The 18,764-nt window shown below is 37.8% G+C and overlaps 1 protein-coding gene across 2 annotated transcripts in view; it reads left to right on the top strand.

The window, feature by feature from the left end:
* Positions 1 to 10,612, top strand: part of LOC126477114 (uncharacterized) — a 99,069-nt gene extending 88,457 nt beyond the window's left edge. For both annotated transcript variants that reach the window (XM_050103593.1, XM_050103592.1), the window contains 3 exons: positions 6,452 to 6,657; positions 6,755 to 6,940; positions 10,154 to 10,612. In XM_050103593.1, the coding sequence (XP_049959550.1) occupies positions 6,452 to 6,657; positions 6,755 to 6,940; positions 10,154 to 10,474 (713 nt within the window). In that variant the 3' untranslated portion in view covers positions 10,475 to 10,612. The remainder of the gene's footprint in view (positions 1 to 6,451; positions 6,658 to 6,754; positions 6,941 to 10,153) is intronic.
* Positions 10,613 to 18,764: the final 8,152 nt, after the last annotated feature.

Here is an 18,764-nt window from a genome sequence, read left to right as displayed (position 1 = left end):
TTTTACAAGTAAAACTAAAGGAAAAAGTTCATATAAACATAGGTCCGCAAATTTGTAGTTATGGACTTAGCGGCTAATAAAAGATTTTGCATGAAATTTAGCAACTTTGCTAATATGAAGCCATCGCAAAACTGTAAAAGGTTAAAGTAAAGCACGATTCCTGCTTATTTTGTTATTGGTCTGGTGAATCTAATAAAATGTCCCAGATGTGTTTCTGCAATAGTTGCAATGCATGCAATAGTTGCTATGCATGCAATAGTCGAAATTAAGAACCACCCTGTGAAACTAAAATGAGCAACAAAAGTTGTTCATACATGTGCAGCTAAATGCGTTGAACTCGGTGGAGACATTTTTGAACAATTATTGTCAATGTATTGTGAAACTGTTTGTACATTGTACAACTTCCGTACCACTGAGCTTTGTTGTTTCCTCTTTAACATGAATTCGTGTGTGCTATGGTATTAATAAAAGCAGATTATCTGACATTTATACAGTTTCTGTTAACATTATTACTATCAATTTTCGAAAATTAAATTCTCTACAACTTCTGTTGAAAACTTTGTGCAATTTTCTGACATTTAAAAAACAAATTGGGCCAAGTAGTTACTAAATTAAAAATTTTACAAAATTATGTCTTTGCTTCTCGGAATGTTTTGGAAAACTATTGCAGATACACATCTGCGACGTGTTTTATTAGGTTCACCAGATCAATAAAAACATAAATGTAAATCGTGCTTTACTTTAACCTCGTACAGTTTTGTGTTGGCTTCGTATTAGCGAAGTGTGCTAAATATGAAAATCGCCAGTGCACCTGCACAGTCAAGGCGCATACATAGCAGTGTGGAATGTGTCAACTGTAGTTCCCTGCCCAAATTCCACAAGTGTATTCCAGTCACCACAAAAGCTTTCTCTAAATCTACAAATTATATTTAAGTCTTCCTTTCTTCAGTCTATCTTCTAAGATAAATTGTGGGCTCAGTATTGCCATGCTTGTTCCTACATTTCTTCTGAACCCAAACTGACGTTCCCCGAGATCACCTTTCATCAGAATTTCTATTCTGTATATAATGTCTAACAGTATTTTGCAGCCATGACTTATTAAACCGGAGGTTTGGTAATATTCACACCTATTGGCACCTACGTGCTTTGGAAATGGAGCAGTTATATTCTTCTTGAAGTAGAAGGGTATTTGATCTGTCTCATATACGACACGCAATCAAAAAATGTGATGACTGATTTTTTAACAGCAGCTGCTGGCACTACAACCATTTGATGTAATTTGTCCAATAGCCTGATCCGTCGAAATGGGCAGTGCCAAGTTGGAACTCATTCTGACTTGTCAGTCAACATCTAGAGATGCTAGAGTGATGTGCTGTTTACTATGTCTGTAACACATCAAGGATTATGAACAGTGCATGACCATTAAGTTCTGTTTCAAGTTGCACAAACGTGCTAAAGAAACTAATGAAATGTTGAAATTGGTGTATGGCGCCAATGCTGTAACTCTGAAGACTTTCTACAAGTGGTATGAGTGATTTAAAAGTGAAAGTGAATCATTAGAAGACAAATAATGTTCAGAACATCCATTAACCTCAAAACCACAAGAACATATCCAAAAAGTGTCAAAAATTGTTTTTTTCAAGCAGACGGCGGCAAAAAGTGAAAAAAATTGTATGTTCAAACAGGTGGATAACCGTTGAAGAGCATACTGAAGAACTTAGCATCTCTTGATAATTTGCAAATTAGATTAGTAGGTGTAAAATTTGTTCCCAGACTTTTTGAGTGGTGAACAGGAGAAAAAAATCATGTGTCAGTTTGCTTAGAGTTGAATGATCATCTTCATTTAGGTTCAGACTTCATGCCCAAAATTGTAACTAGATATCAAAATTGCATCCATTTGTTTGATGCTGAGATGAAAATCCAGATTTCCAATGGAAAACCAGTGAACCTCTTCACCCTAAAAAGACATGTCAGTCAAAATTAAATAGCAAAGTCATACTCGTGTATGTATTTATGTATGTATGTATGTATGTATGTTTGTTTCTTTCTTCTTCTTCCTCTTCCTCCTCCCCCCCCCTCCCCCTTCTAATATTGAGAGCATAGTGCAATCATGTACACTGAGTGTACAGGTTTGTAGCTTGAGTGTATAGGTTTGTAGCCTATCTCTGGGAACTCGTGTACAAAGAGAGGGGCCAGAAAAATTGGCCAGTGGCTTCCTCCTGTATTGTGACAGTGCACTGTGCCACACCTCGCATTTGATTCATTAGCTTTTGGCCAGAAAAGGGTTACTATCTGTCCACAACTGCCTTACTCATTTTGTGAATCCTGCCTCTTTCCAAAAACTAAAGCACTGCTTAAAGGAAAATAGTTTGACACAATTCCTGACGTTGGGAAGGCCATGACACGAGATTCTGAATACCCTTCCAAAAGAAGCCTTCCAGAAATGCTTCCAGTCATTGATTAAACATTGGGATAAGTACATTGCTAGCCAGTGACAGTACTTTGAAGGAGATTAAATCAAATTCAATGCAAACTTATTGCTTTGTTTCTAATAAAACTATTCACCATGTTTTTCGATCATGACTCGCATTTTGCATACCAGGAGGAATAGTTTTGTCATGGCTGGCTCCCCCAAGAGTCTCGGTGATTAGAGGGAATGTCATCTGCTCTAGGGGCCTTGTTTCCCTCTAAGTCTTTCAGAGCTCTGTCAAATTCTTCTTGCAGTATCGTATCCTTCATCTCATCTTTATTTGCATCCTCTTCCCCTTTTACAAAATTGTCTTCAAATTCATTGCACTTTTATAGCTTGAGGTTTTTCACATTGGCTTGGGCTGCATAGTGGTTTGTTATACTTCTTCTCGTGCACCAAACAAATAAGTTGCCACCTGAACACACCTTTTATATACATTGAATGTTGCTTACCGAATATCTGATAGCTGTTAAGTATTATTAATCAGGGTCCAGCTAGTCCATACCCTGAATTCGAGTGCCTTCTTTGTCCTTCACTCTACCACATAAATAAGAAGCGAGATTCAGTTCACCTTCCTATATTGTCTTCAAAATTACAACTCAATACATGATAAATGAGGACAGCTACCAACTCAAATACTGCCTGTCTCTACTATGCACATAACAGATCTGATATTCAAATTGATAATTAAGTCACAATACATTTATTGTCTTTGACATTTTGCATTCTTAAATTTCCTGGAGCTCTTTCTTCCACTCCAACTGCTCCATAGAACTCCTATCTTCACCTCAGCGGGTTGGGTTGTCTGAGTGCTACCCAGTTCCATAAAGTCATTGGATCTTCAGCTCTGGTATCAGTACCTATGATTTAAAACACCTCCCAACAGTGGGGTGCTCACCACTTACCAACTACTCTCTGTGATGAACATCTTTTCTCTGACATGTGTATCTAAGGATGTGATATCTCTGTCATGGAATGGGATGTATCACTACAAGCTTTCCTTCCATGTTTCAACTCTTGCTTTGTTTGTTAGTATTGGCTTTTCATTTGAATCTTGACATTCATGCAGCTGCTTCTCCTAAGACCTCTCTAATTTTTCTATAGGCAGTATTTATCTTTGCCCTAGCCATGCATGTTTCTACAGCGTGCATTATTCCTGTAACCATTCCGTCTTAACCATTTTGCATTTTCTGTCAGTCTCATTTTTTAAACACCTGTTTTTCTTTTGACCAGTTCATTTGCAGTGTTTTATATTTTATCCTTTCATAAATTAAATTCCCATGTATCTTCCAGTGATTTCTGCTGAGCCTTATCTTTTTGTTATTTGATTCTCTGCTGCCTTCACTATTTCATCTCTCAAAGATATCCATTCATCTTATGTAGTGCTTCTTACTACTTTTTCTGTCAATTGTTTACTAATGCTCACAATGGAAGTATTTGATTATTTCAATTTACCACCTACTGTGAAGTGGCTAACAGCAGAAGGTAAACCATTTCCACCTATATAAGTGTGATAGGATGTTCAGTAATGCTAAGTGTCTCATTTGAGCCCAGGAGTACCATGAACATACAAAATGCCAATCAGTATCACAATTTAAAAATACAATTTTAACATGTCTTCCATCAACAGGTTGCTTACTCATTTATAAGTCCAGACTCTTCCAGAATTCAGATTTGTACCTTCTCGCATTCTCAGAAGCCAAGATTTGTTAACTATCAAGGGAATTTAATTTGTCATTATATTCATTAAACTATGTGCTATACAACAAGCTTCATTTGTATGTTTACAAAAAATGACATTTTGCAAGACTTTTTCTTTCATTTTTGTACCTTTTGAAAGTTTTCATATGATTTATGTTGCTTTATGATGCTAGATAATGCTATCTCTAGCAGTTATTTAGCTGTTATTTACTCACCAAGAGGACACTGGAAATTTCTCTTTGTTGGAAATGTGTAACGTCCTAAAACATGGTAAACTAACCCAGTAACACAATGATCAAAAATATACTAGTAGTTCAGAACACTGCCAAAGAGTATAGTGTCAGGAAAAACTAAAAGATGTAGTGCCTTACAGGCATTTGAGAAAAGAAGCTCCAGAAATGAAACATATGTAACACAATGTTCACATTACTTTATCAAAATCTCATGAAAATTGGAAATACAAAATAATGAACTTGCATTGGAAGAAATTGTATTAAAATCATTGTCCATCTATCCAAGGTTTTATGTGATTTCACTACTAATCTGTGATGATTCCTTAGCAAACTACTGAGCCAGTCTTTCTCCATTCTTGCCCAGTCTGAGCTGGAGCTCCATTTCTGATTATCTTCTTGTTGATTGTTTGTTATCATTCTTTCCAAAACTTGAAAGTAAGATGTAAGAGTATTGCGTCTTTCTGATGCAATTCTTGTAACAAGCAAAAACAAATCGGTACATTTGTTCTAGGGGTAAATGTTACTGAAAACTGAGAAAATTGGGGAAATACCATGTGAAGATAAGGAGAGCAATGTGAGTCATTCAGTGAGCCCAAAAGTAAAATTTTCTTCCATACTGATGAAAAATCTTATGATATTTTCTTTTGTAAAGTGAATAAGTGGATTAATATTATCTATACAGTTTCTTAGTGATCATATTAATACCAAAATGGAGGATGACAGAGAGAAGGCCAAAATAATGAATTCAGTCTTCTGAAATTGCTTCACTGATAAAAAAATCCTTCTGTTCTTCCTTTCAATCATTGCTGAAAGACAGATATTGAGATACTCGATCACAGAATAGAAAGCCAATGAAAATAGCTCTACAGAAGAATGGCTGTTTGTCCTGATGGGATACCTATATGGTTATTTGTAGATTATGCGGAACAACTAGTTCTCCTCTTAGCAGCATTTTACTGTAGGTCATTGGAGCAACAAAGTATTTGAAGCAATTGCAAAAGGGCGCAGATCACTCCCATTTCCAAGAAACATTGGTGGACAGATATCTATAGGCCACTATCACTGATGTCAATCAATTGTAGAACATGTGTAATATGTTTGTGTAAGGTGTTTTATGCATGTGTTTATGAATCTTTTTGGAAAACACTTGTCCATGTGGGATGCAGAAGCATGACAGAGATGTGCACATTAATTATTCCCACATTCATTGCAAAATTATCATGATGGGAAAACTAGATAAATTCTAACACGTATCAAGGCTTAGAAAGAGTTGTTTCTCCTATGCAGTGTTCAAAAATGGTGCAGTGAATGGTGGGAAACAATAGTGCTACCTGAAGTAACGTAGGCCACAAACCATAAGGTAGCTTGCAGGCTGCAGATCACAGAATAGAAAGCCACCAAAAATAGCTTAACAGAAGAATGCTATAGGTCCTAATTGAATATCTGTATGGTTATTTGTAGCTAATGCGAAACAGCTAGCCTCTTAGCAGCACTTTACAATAGGTCACTGAAGCAACAAATTACTTGAATTAAGTGCAAAAAGGCACAGATCATTCCCATTTTTAAGAAGGGATTTGCATTACTAAACTTTTTGAGTGACACTTGTAATTTCTAAAATACCTTGTTTCCTTCAAGCTTTCCATCTCATATAAAGATAGACAAATTTCTAGAATGTGCCTCTTTTGTTCCTGACTACACTGCTCGTAATTGATAAGTTATTTTGTTTTATTATAGTTTCATTTGGTAGAGCCAGTATTTTACAAGTAATATTTACATACATTTTTCTTGAATTCACTGTTTCTGCCAGGGAACTTTCAAGGCAACTTGAAACTTTATACAATTTAGGATCATGAATATTCCTTTCTTAGTATGTAGCTACTATATTGAGGCTGAAACTGTTGTATTTGGAAAGTAGTTTCTAAATGGAGCAGCAAGAGGCTAGTGGAATGTGGGACGGGGGGATGGCTGGAAAAAGAATGTGCTTTTTTCCCCTGCCAGTTGATTGTGTTAATCACAGTATTCAAAAAATTGCATTGTTTTGTTTCAGAACTTCACAAGATTCCCAGTGATGCTCACAGTTTCTCCAGTAAACCACAATTACCACCTCTTTCAATAAAATATGAGATATTCAGTACATCTGACACTGTGCAGACATACAACTTCTCTGAAAACATCAGTGAGAGACCTTTCTGCTCAGAGAGAATGGCTACTAGAAGTTTCATAAAATCAGAGGAAAACTGTGTGAAAGATATGGTATGATCATCTGTACATTTACATTCCATAACAGCAGAAATAAGAATCTGCAATTTGATTGTTTCTTGCTTTTGGTAAATTCTATATCCTGTTTCAGATACGACCAAAGAGGACACGTTACAAGGCCATAGTTATGCTGACATTTTCAGTAGATGGATTCAGTTGCGCAAAGAGCATAGCATCAGCATTGAGAAAAAAGCGTATAGGAGTTTTGATACTAGACGAACACCGTAATCGTCTAGTTTCAAATCCTGAATTGTTTATAACAGAATTCTTTCCACAGGTATACAATTTTTATACATGAAGAATAACAATACAGTAATTTAGAAAGGTCCTTTATTCCTGCAGTGTGGTGTAGCTTACTGTAGTTGTTCATAACAACTGTCTTCAAACAAATAAGATGTTCTTCTGTTGTTTCTAATTGGAGTTTCATGAGTAATTTTTGTGGAAATTCTCTACTACTTAACAACGACCATGGAAAAAAAGTATAAATTGTACAGCAGTAATTAATTTAGTCACAGTTCCAGATGTAATATGGTTTTGTTGTAACAAAAACTTTCAAACAGCTGGCATAACAGAGTTAACTTATGTTTATTATTTGAGGAGACAATGAACAACAAATAAGTTATTCTGCATTCCCTTTGTGTCTATAGGCTAATCCAGAATTAAAGTGCTCATTGTGTGTATATATCAAAATAAGTGGAAAAAGAGCTGAAGCTCAAAAGATAGTGATGTGTAGGCCTACCCCCCCCCCCCCCCTCTCTCTCTCTCTCTCTCTCTCTCTCTCTCTCTCTCTCTCTCTCTCTCTCTCTCTCTCTCTCTCTCTGTGTGTGTGTGTGTGTGTGTGTGTGTGTGTGTGTGTGTGTGTGTGTGTGTGTGTGTGTGTGTGTGTGTTTACGTATCAACCAACTGGATATGAGTGGTTGCCTGTACTAATTTTTGTTTGTTGTTTATATCCGGGTATTTTCATCATTGTAATATTATCCATGAGCTAAGGTAATTAAAATTTAATGATCAGAGTTTACATACAGTGTATTCAAAATTCAGAGCACATGGTTTAAGAGCCATATAGGATGGTTGCATACATGGGAGAGACCTGGAGACAGTAGAAGGTTTCAGATAGTTTGTATAATGGTGAGACAGAGATTTTGAAACCAGATTTTTAAACTGCAGAAAATTTCTGTGGCACATGTAGACATTGGCTGTAATGTGTGGTGAAAAACTTTAGATTAAAATTTAAAAAATTGTGGAATGGTATGAAATTAAGGAGATGGGACGTGGATAAATTGGAAGAACCAGAGGTTGTTTAGAGTTTCAAAGGGGGGGGGACTAGCCAACACTTGACTGAAACAGGGGGAAAGGAATTCAATGGAAGATGAATGGCTCCCTTTAGTAGACAGTTTATTGAAGGCAGCAGAGGAACAATTAGGAAAAGAGACAAGGCTCATTCACACAGGATATGGCACAGAGGATATTGAATGTAACTGATGAAGGGAGAAGTAAAGATAGTAAAAGGGAATACAGATGTCTTAAAAATTGGCATTGACAGGAAGTGCAAAACAGCAAACCATGAATGGCTAGAGGAAAAATAGAAAGTTATAAACATACAAGACCATGGAGCAGGTAGATGCCACTTACTGGAAAATAAACAAAAGAAAAAAGGAATATTGGTGAAGAGAGAAGCAGATGTATGATTATCAAGTGCTTAGACAGCAAGTCAGTTCAAACGAAGAAGAGACGGTTGAAAGATGGAAGGAATATATAGAAGCACTGTACAAATGGAATTGGCTGGAAGATCATATTATGGAAAGGGAAGATAATTTAAATGAATGTGGGATGGGAGATATGAAATTGCAAGAAGAATTTGATAGAGCATTGAAAGACATAAGTCAAAAAAGTCATATGGAGTAGACACCATTTCCCAAGAATTATATAAAATCTTGGGAGAAAAATCATGATATAACCATTCAACCTAGTATACAAGACTTGTGAGACAGATGAAATATGCTCTGATTTAAAGGATAATGTAAAGACAGCTGGTGTTGAGAAGGGTGAATATTAGCAAACTAAGAGTTTAAAAATCATATTTGTAAAATACTGAGATGAGATGAATCTTTTACAAAAAGAATGGAGAGATTGGTAGAAGCCAATCTTGGGGAGATCAGTTTGGGATATGGAGTAGTGTAGGAACATACTAGTCAATATTGATCCAGCAACTAATCTTAGAAGACAGACTGAGAAAAGGCAAGATCCAGAGAAAGCTTTTGAAAGTGTTGATTCGAAAGGACTATCTGACATTCAGTAGATGGCAGGCATAAAATACAATGAGCAACAGGTTATCTGTAACTTTTATGGAAAAAAGTCTGGAGTTATAAGAATTGAAGAACATGAAATGAAAGTAGTAGTTGAAAAAGTTTAGACAAGGTTCTATATTAGTCTTCACGTTATTCGGTCTGTATACTGAGCAAGCTGTGAAGGAACAAAGGTAAAATTTGGAAAGGAAATTAAAGTACAGCGTGAAGAAATAAAAAATTGATGGTAAAGGACTTGCAAGAGCAGTTAAATGGAATGGATAGGATTTCGAAAAGAAGTTAAAAGACAAATGTCAACATCAGTAGAACAAGTGTAGTGGAATGTAGCTGAAGTAAATCAGGTGGTAGTGAGAGAATAAGATTAGGAAATGAGACAATATAAATAGATGAGTTTTGCTATTTCGTCTGCAAACTAACTGACAGTGTTTGAAGTAGAGAAAGAAAGAGGGTATAAAATGCAGACTGTCAGTAGCAAGAAAATTTTCCTGAAATGTTGAACATAAAGTATTAGGAACTCTTTTCTGAAAGCATTTGTCTGTAGTGTAGCCTCATATGGAAGTGAAACATACATAAGCAGTTAAGACAAGAAGACAATAGTATCTTTTCGTATATGGTGCTCCTGAAGAATGCTGAAGATTAGATGGCTAGATCAACAAACTAGGTAAGAGCAACTTAATTGAAAATTTTGAGATTTTTATTTAAAAAAAAGTCTTGACTGGATAACATTTTTATGGACAATGTTTCAAAAAATATTAACTTTATTGAATTGCCAAGAAAATAAATTCATGGATCAGTTGAGTAAGAGAAGGGGTGGGTTAAAGGGATTGATTATGAAGAATCAAAGAATCGTCTCTTTAGTAGTGGTGGGAAATCAAGGCTTGACTACAGCAAGCAAGTTCAAATGCATGTCAGGTTGCAGTAATTATACAGAGATGAGTCTTGAACAGGGTCTTCTAGCATGGAGAACTGCATCAAACAAGTCTTCGGGGCAGAGACCTCAATACATGGATTACTTTGCTGTCTGCTGATGTGTCACAGTGTCAGGCAGTTGTGCAATATACTGTCTTAGGTGATCTGCATGTTGTCAATACCACAAGGATAGAGCTTTTCTTCTCACTTGTCTTTTTACTGCTACATATTTTTTCTAGTGAAAGTATGTTTTCACATGTAATTTTTTTTTCCAGGTAAACTATGTAATCCCAATAATGACTAAAGGTTACTTGGATGCGTTGACTGCTGAGTCACTGGCTGAAGGTCCATTAACTTCTTGTATAGATGCCCGTTATGTGAAATTAATATACACATTGATGGTTAATCAGTATATAAAGAGTGGTTGCATTAATCTGAAAGTACGGTGCATCATCCCAGATGGCTGTGAGTGGCTTATGCAGGAGCATCCAGTTGTATGTAACCGCCCTGTGCTACAGGCATGGCTGCCCGAAGATGAGATAGAAGTTCTAGCAGACTCAATCCTTTCTACTTCAAGACGTCATTCTGAGGAGTGAAACATACTGCATAAAGAACAATATAATTATGAAGATATATTTACTGCAAAAATTGCAATTGTAGGCACAAGTGTTTGTAAGAGTATTTTTTCTGTAAAGGTTTATCAGTAAATAAAGCACAATTTCTTAAAAAATGCATTTTAAGCTGGCATTTTACTCAATTAAATGCTGTCCCGACAGCTTTGAAGGATCAGAAAAAGCCTGGTGACTACGAACAAGCATTCAATTGAAAATCAATTATCTGAGTGAAGCTCTGTTGCTATGCAGCATGTGTTTTTGTACTAAAACATAACTGTAAAATACTTTACTTTTACTGACTGAATCAATACTACTACTACTACTACTACTGCTGCTGCTGCTGCTGCTGCTGCTGCTGCTGCTGTTGCAAACAGTTCGCAGACATGATGGGAACTTGTTGCTTAATGAAATTTACCTGAAGCTGTGAAAGTTGTCATCTGGCAACTTTTGAAAAGTCCTTAAAATTATTGAAGGCCTTTCCACTTAATGTGTTTGAAGTGAAATAGTTTGGTGCTTGATTTTGCGTTATCCAGTGGTGGTGGTGTTATTCGTTGTTTAAGTATAATTATTAAATTGTCATTTGTATCACAGTTTTAGGAATCCTCATCTGAAGATTGTGCAAAGCCACCAAATTTGGACGTGATAGTAATGTTATGTCTGTTACAGTTTCACCATCTCATTAATTTTTTTTAATGTAGTCATTTTTGATACTTGCTGTACTTTAATTAAATTCCAATTGCAAGTTTGGCCTTCAGACTATTTTCAATTGGTTATCTCCAACAAGATGAGCACAGAATATACATTTGTCCACTGGAAAACATAAATTGTGCAAAGGTGACTGAAGCAGTACTGCAGCCCATAAAGAAGCAAAATATTTACATTCGGGGTATCAGTATTCAACAAGAAGATAAAAGCTTTAACAGGCATGAGCTTATATCACTCCTTTCAAAATTCATTACAGAAAACAACTGTAAAAGAAGCTTAAAGTTACCAGTGCAGAATACAATGACAGTTATCCGATTAAACTGAAAGTGTGGTGTTTGCTCATGGCTATGGAAAACGGCATGCTGGCCGTAGAGGAAGAATTAGCAACTGCAATGAATTTACATCGTATATCACATATATATATGTATGTGTAATGCACATGTGGACACTATAATGCGGCATGTTAAAGAGACAACTTACATACTTTACAAATGAAATTTAAAAACTAAATGTAAAGGGGAGATGGATATGCCACTTTATTAACCATGACCTTAGAAATTATTATTGTTTTTGTTGTAGTTATCATTATTGTAGAATTGTGTGGTATAAAATTAAAATGTGACTTAACTTTTTCTCCATTACTTACTTCCAGGACAAGAAATTTGTAGTATTACCTATAAAAACAACTTACAGTAGATAATACTAATCTTGGATTTCTGAACTTTAACTCTCATGCTATGTGAATTGGTGTGAGGACAAGGGGACACGAAGATGAGTGAAATGTCAGAGAGCGTAGGACGTCAAATATAGCATATAGATAAGCTATAGGGCAGCTTCAGTTCAGAGATGATAGGGAGGACAGAGCAAGAAGTAAAGAGGAAGAGAGATGAAAAGTGTAGCAAATAATGTAAATAAAGAAAGCTGAGAGTAGACAGAGGGAGGTGACCATTAAGAAAAGAGAGGAAGGGAAAATGTGACACTTTTCGTCCAGTAACCCCCTTCCCAAGCACCCTCACACCCCTCCTTCTCACTCTCTCATGAGTTTAATTTTTCCAAAGGTGAAAATAATTAAACTTCCCTGTATCACTAGTCTTCTCACCTTGTCTTTCTTATAACCTTAAGGCTGTTACAAATTTGGATAACATTGCACTCAGAGATAGGTTCTTCACCGTCTTCACATATCCACAGCAGAATTGCCAGTGTCCGAGTTATAACCAGGTCTGGGAGGATATATAAGAGGCTTGAACAGTGCCAGATGTTGAGTGATCATTGAAGGACACAAAGATGCTGTATACTCATGTGAGACAATGTTATTAGAACCTGACAAAAGTTTGCAAGAGCCCTCATTATGGGTCTCCATTTGGCCAATTGGTTGAATTGCACAATATCCATATTTGTGGGGCATTTGGCTCTGAGAGTGGCCTGATTTTGGAGAGCTTGGGAATGTGGGGGCAGGCATACTAGCCATCAAGTTTCTGATTGACCACATATGATTACCAGAAAAGGAAGATCGCCATATTGTGCACCAAGCATATTTTAACCCCTTCATATCTGCAGCTACCATAGGAAAACAAAGAAAGGATTCCTTGTGATGTTTGTGTCATTCCACACCATTGTTCATAGACTAGTAGCAGCCGGACTAAGGAATTAATATCCCATGCATAAACTGTTGTTTACATGTGTTACTTCTCATGTGACAGGGTTGGGGTCCAGTCTCCAACAGGACAGTGCTCATCCACAAATGGCATATGTATCTATCAATAGTCTGCATGATATTGAGGTGCTCATGTGGTCAGCAAGATCCCCAGATCTGTCCATGATAGAATGTATGGAGCCACCTCGACATCACCTCGATCCCAGTGCCAGTATCCAGAATATCGAGGACCAGTTGCAGCAATTGGGGGCCAGTTCTAAAACATCCTTTCCAACATAATCAGGGCATGCATCCATCAGGGTGTATACGACCCAGGAGATCCAGGAAAAACTCAGGAATTTTTTCATCTGGGAGAGAACCTGGGAATGTTTTTAGAATTCTGGGAATTTTTCATTGTTTTGGTTTTCAGTTAAATTTTTGCAGTTTTGACTGGTAGGAACCAATACCCTAACAAAGGATATTACTGTATCCCTATGCTACAGAATAATACTGCAGCAATAAAACATGAACGAGAGAAAAAAAGAAAATAAAATAAAACCTAAGTTGCAAAGGAAATGCACCATATGCAGCAAAACACAGTGCTCATATAAGAATCTGCTAACAGAAAAACTGCGTCAAAGGCTTTAGGAAGACTATGCAGTGCTTCATAACAAAAAAATTACCTCTGATGAGCCTGACATCACAACTGTTTACATTAGATTTGTTTGAGCACTTGCGAGTGGGCTCATGTGCATGTGCAGTTGAGTCGCGTATGAGTAGTACCTTCTCCTGCTTCTGGCTACAGAAGTGTGGCTGTTAACTGTATAAGCAGTAGCAGCAAGCAGCCAGATGCTATTCAGAACAAGTTTACTGGCTCTCCCTGACAGATTCACACATGTGTAACAGGCCCGGGTCTGGGGAGGGGGAGGGAGGGGGCGGGAGAGGCAGCAAAATGGGGTATCTGTGCCCTGGGCTGCGGTTCGAAGGGGGGAGGAGGGGGTTGAGGACACCAAATTCATATTTTTGAGGAGAAAAACCTTGTTTCACAAAGTGCCAGCATCCAGCACACTTTGCTCTATTAATTATTCATATGAGTTTGAAATGCATCCCTGCTGGTTTTTGAACACATCCTAAGTTTATTTCTGAATCAATCATAAGTTGATTTTTGAATGCGTGTGTGGTATATATGATGTCTCTGCCAGGGGAATCCCCGTCCCATCTAGAAGTAAACTTTCTTGCAGACAAAAGGGGACAGGCCTATACAAGCTGAGCGGAATAAAGCTGAACGGGTGAATGCCAATTGCTGTTTGTTTATGTGGTTGACTGGGTTTGTGAATGATCATTGTTTTTATAATTACTAACGATATCCATAGTCAGACTACCAGAGTGGAAATAAATGACTAACAGGAACGACAGGTAAGAAAGATTACAAGTAATCTTCTCGGTGTATCCAAGAAAATGAAATTTTGGCTGAAAATTTTTGACCAGGCCGCTACACTAGTAAGGGCTAGTTGTACAGTCCCTGACTAGCACCCACTTAAGTTCTAGTCTGCGTGTAGCCTGGAAAATGTGTTGTACAAACACACAATAATGCAACTACCTAGTATAGCCCCAGTTCGGAAATCTTGTAGATGGAGGGGGCTTTTGTACAGAGCAGTCTGAATTGTAGTGGGGAGGTGGGTAGTCTCCGCGTGACCATGTTTATTTTTAGTGATTTTACTGGTTCCTCTTCATTTATTGCTCTCACACCAAATGAAAACAAAATGGCATTTCTGTGGCCGGGAGCTATCAATTGAATTAAAATACATTCATACTTTAAGCCAAATTATGCATTTTTAGTGTAGTTCACGGAATTCCAATGCTCTTAGAGTATCCTCTGATGATTTGTTTCTTTTATGACATAATGTAAGATCTTTTAACGTTTTACATGTATGAACATGCAGGCTTCCTGCGTTATCATAGCTGCACTAGTGTGGTGATGCCTATTTCTGACAGGTCACGGGAAAATATTGCGAATGGCGGGTTGAAAAGCGTTACTTCCAAAGTAAATTTCCTTTTATGCAAGATGAATGATGTGCAAGAATATATGATAAATTTCTTAAGCCACAGAGCATTTGACTCTCATTTAAGAATCAACTCTTTGAGGATGACCATTTAGAGGAATTTCGAGCCCAGAAGTTTAGACACTTATGTCGTTATTTAAAATTTTACTCGCACATTTGTATGAGGTATCTTAAAGTGTAACACATGTAAAAAAGATCAACATTATATGTGAGAGCATAGCTTCTCTTGCAGCTTATTAATCTTAGAGGCCAGTAGTATATGTGAAATCTTTGCTTTTCTTGTACCAACACTATGTATATTGATTTAAAACATTAACTTTTCCTATTGTGTGTTCACCTACTTAACAGTGATGCTATTGGCTGACTATATCACATTTCCTATGCTCTTGAATATCCACTGTCATCGGCTGATGAGATCTCGTTACTTGAGCTATGACTGGGTTACAAAAGCACATTGCAATCTCGATTTCAATGCTTCAGAAAGTAACATGTGGTGTTTGGTGGAATTCGAATGTATGCTTTTGTAATTCGAAAATATGCAGCGTACATATTGGTGCATGTCAGAGATATTTCCAGAACATGTTTTTCCCCCTGAGTTTAGTTTTCTGAAGTGCTGGGAAATTCTATGACGGTGTATAAAACCATAACCATTCAAAGGACTGATAAGTTTTACTGTTCCGAGGAAAAGTGCACTGTCACTTAACATGGAAAAGTGTTTTTTCACATGGGATAAAGTTTATTTTTAACTGGGAAATCCAGGAATTTTTTCCCTTGTCCGCGTATACACCCTGATGCGTGCTAGACAGGGTGCAACATAATATGCATAAGGGGACATGTACTGCAACTTCATTATTAATTTGACTTGGATTTGTAATCACTGTAATAGCATCACATATCCTCACAATCTGTGAAGTTTCATTACATTGTGTTTCTACTAATTACAGTAATTGTAGGCTATGCCCTAAGCTATATACTATTTATTGCGTGTACAAGCCGAAATATACTTCACAGACATTAATTGAAACCACCTGAACAGCATTACCAGCCATTACTCTAATTTTTATTGCACTACCCTCATTATGCTTACTATATTTACTTGATGATTCAGTAGATGCAATGATAACAATTGGACAACAATGATACTGAAGATGTGAATACTCAGACTTTATAGACATAGAATTTGACACCTACATAACCCCAGAAGAAGATCTAGAAAATGACTGATTTTGACCACTAGATGTAGATAATTGAACAATTTTACCTATAAGTACAGAAGTATGAGTATTAACAAGAGCTTCAGATTTTCTATACTCATAAGCAGTACCTGCTCTAGGAGTTAAAATTGATGCCACACCTGGACGATTAAACCAAGGAACATTCACAATAAACTGATCTGGACTACTCTTCAGTCAGTGCTCAGAAATTTGTGGAGCAAATTACCGATTTACACTAATTGTAATCTAAAGAACTTCATTAAATTTATTCATAAAGTGATTATCTAAGATAATTTAAGGAGTTAGTTAAAAATAAAACATTAGAGTGTCAATCTAACATAACTAAATAATTAGTATGCCTTGAAACATTAAAGGACTGAAAGTAAGTAATGGTCTCTTAAACTAATTAATAGTAAATTAAGGCCTACTTGTGATGAGGAATTATTAATCCAAATCCCTCAAATATCACTGCTCATATGATTCTCTCTATTCATTATATTTTCAGCTACTCGAAGGTTATTTAATCAAATAAACTTTTTCTCTTTTAAACTAAAACTCATTAAAAGAGCAGAAAAAAGAACAGGTGAAACAAAGAATCAAACCTGAAAATGATTTATTCTCAACATTTGATCCATCTACTAACAGCTTTAATGTATCATTAAACTGAACTATAATATTTTTAGGACTTTTTAATCCCATCACTATTTTGGCTTACACCATCATGGATCAATATTATTTGAAATAAATTAAATCTAACCCTACCCAATGAATTTAAAACATTATTAGGACCAAAATCCTTCAATGGAAGAACATTAATCTTTGTCAGTTTTCATTATAATATTACTTAATAATTTCATAGGATTATTCACTTACATCTTTACTAGAACAAGACATCTAGCATTAACATTTGCAGTTGTTTTTCCTATATGATTAAGATTTATATTATTTGGATGAATCAATCATACTAACCACATATTTACACACCTTGTACCTCATGGTACACTGCTTAAACTAATATCATTTATAGTATTAATTGAAACAATTAGAAATGTTATTCAATCAGGTACATTAGGGATGACTAGCAGCAAACATGATTGCTGGACATTTATTGTTAACTTAATTAGGAAACACAGGACCATTTGTTGCAATAAATTTAATCTCATTGCTAATTATTTGGTCAAATACTTCTTTTAATTCTAGGATCAGCAGAGCTATATCCAAGCTTATATTTTCTCTGTCTTAAGAGCTTTATATTCTAGGGAAGTATACTGAATTCATGTTAACAACTCACTCCGGTTTAGACCTTGACCACTAACAGGAGCAATTGCAGCATAGTACTAGTACCAGAATTATCAAAATGATTCCACCTATTTAACATCAATCTACACTCCTGGAAATGGAAAAAAGAATACATTGACACCGGTGTGTCAGACCCACCATACTTGCTCCGGACACTGCGAGAGGGCTGTACAAGCAATGATCACACGCACGGCACAGCGGACACACCAGGAACCGCGGTGTTGGCCGTCGAATGGCGCTAACTGCGCAGCATTTGTGCACCACCGCCGTCAGTGTCAGCCAGTTTGCCATGGCATACGGAGCTCCATCGCAGTCTTTAACACTGGTAGCATGCCGCGACAGCGTGGACGTGAACCGTATGTGCAGTTGACGGACTTTGAGCGAGGGCGTATAGTGGGCATGCGGGAGGCCGGGTGGACGTACCGCCGAATTGCTCAACACGTGGGGCGTGAGGTCTCCACAGTACATCGATGTTGTCGCCAGTAGTCGGCGGAAGGTGCACGTGCCCGTCGACCTGGGACCGGACCGCAGCGACGCACGGATGCACGCCAAGACCGTAGGATCCTACGCAGTGCCGTAGGGGACCGCACCGCCACTTCCCAGCAAATTAGGGACACTGTTGCTCCTGGGGTATCGGCGAGGACCATTCGCAACCGTCTCCATGAAGCTGGGCTACGGTCCCGCACACCGTTAGGCCGTCTTCCGCTCACGCCCCAACATCGTGCAGCCCGCCTCCAGTGGTGTCGCGACAGGCGTGAATGGAGGGACGAATGGAGACGTGTCGTCTTCAGCGATGAGAGTCGCTTCTGCCTTGGTGCCAATGATGGTCGTATGCGTGTTTGGCGCCGTGCAGGTGAGCGCCACAATCAGGACTGCATACGACCGAGGCACACAGGGCCAACACCCGGCATCATGGTGTGGGGAGCGATCTCCTACACTGGCCGTACACCACTGGTGATCGTCGAGGGGACACTGAATAGTGCACGGTACATCCAAACCGTCGTCGAACCCATCGTTCTACCATTCCTAGACCGGCAAGGGAACTTGCTGTTCCAACAGGACAATGCACGTCCGCATGTATCCCGTGCCACCCAACGTGCTCTAGAAGGTGTAAGTCAACTACCCTGGCCAGCAAGATCTCCGGATCTGTCCCCCATTGAGCATGTTTGGGACTGGATGAAGCATCGTCTCACGCGGTCTGCACGTCCAGCACGAACGCTGGTCCAACTGAGGCGCCAGGTGGAAATGGCATGGCAAGCCGTTCCACAGGACTACATCCAGCATCTCTACGATCGTCTCCATGGGAGAATAGCAGCCTGCATTGCTGCGAAAGGTGTATATACACTGTACTAGTGCCG

The sequence above is a fragment of the Schistocerca serialis genome, chromosome 1 (genome assembly GCF_023864345.2).
Source record: "Schistocerca serialis cubense isolate TAMUIC-IGC-003099 chromosome 1, iqSchSeri2.2, whole genome shotgun sequence".
Taxonomy (NCBI): domain Eukaryota; kingdom Metazoa; phylum Arthropoda; class Insecta; order Orthoptera; family Acrididae; genus Schistocerca; species Schistocerca serialis.
The sequence above is the reverse complement of the archived record's forward strand: the minus strand, read 5'-3'. Positions and strand labels throughout refer to the sequence as shown.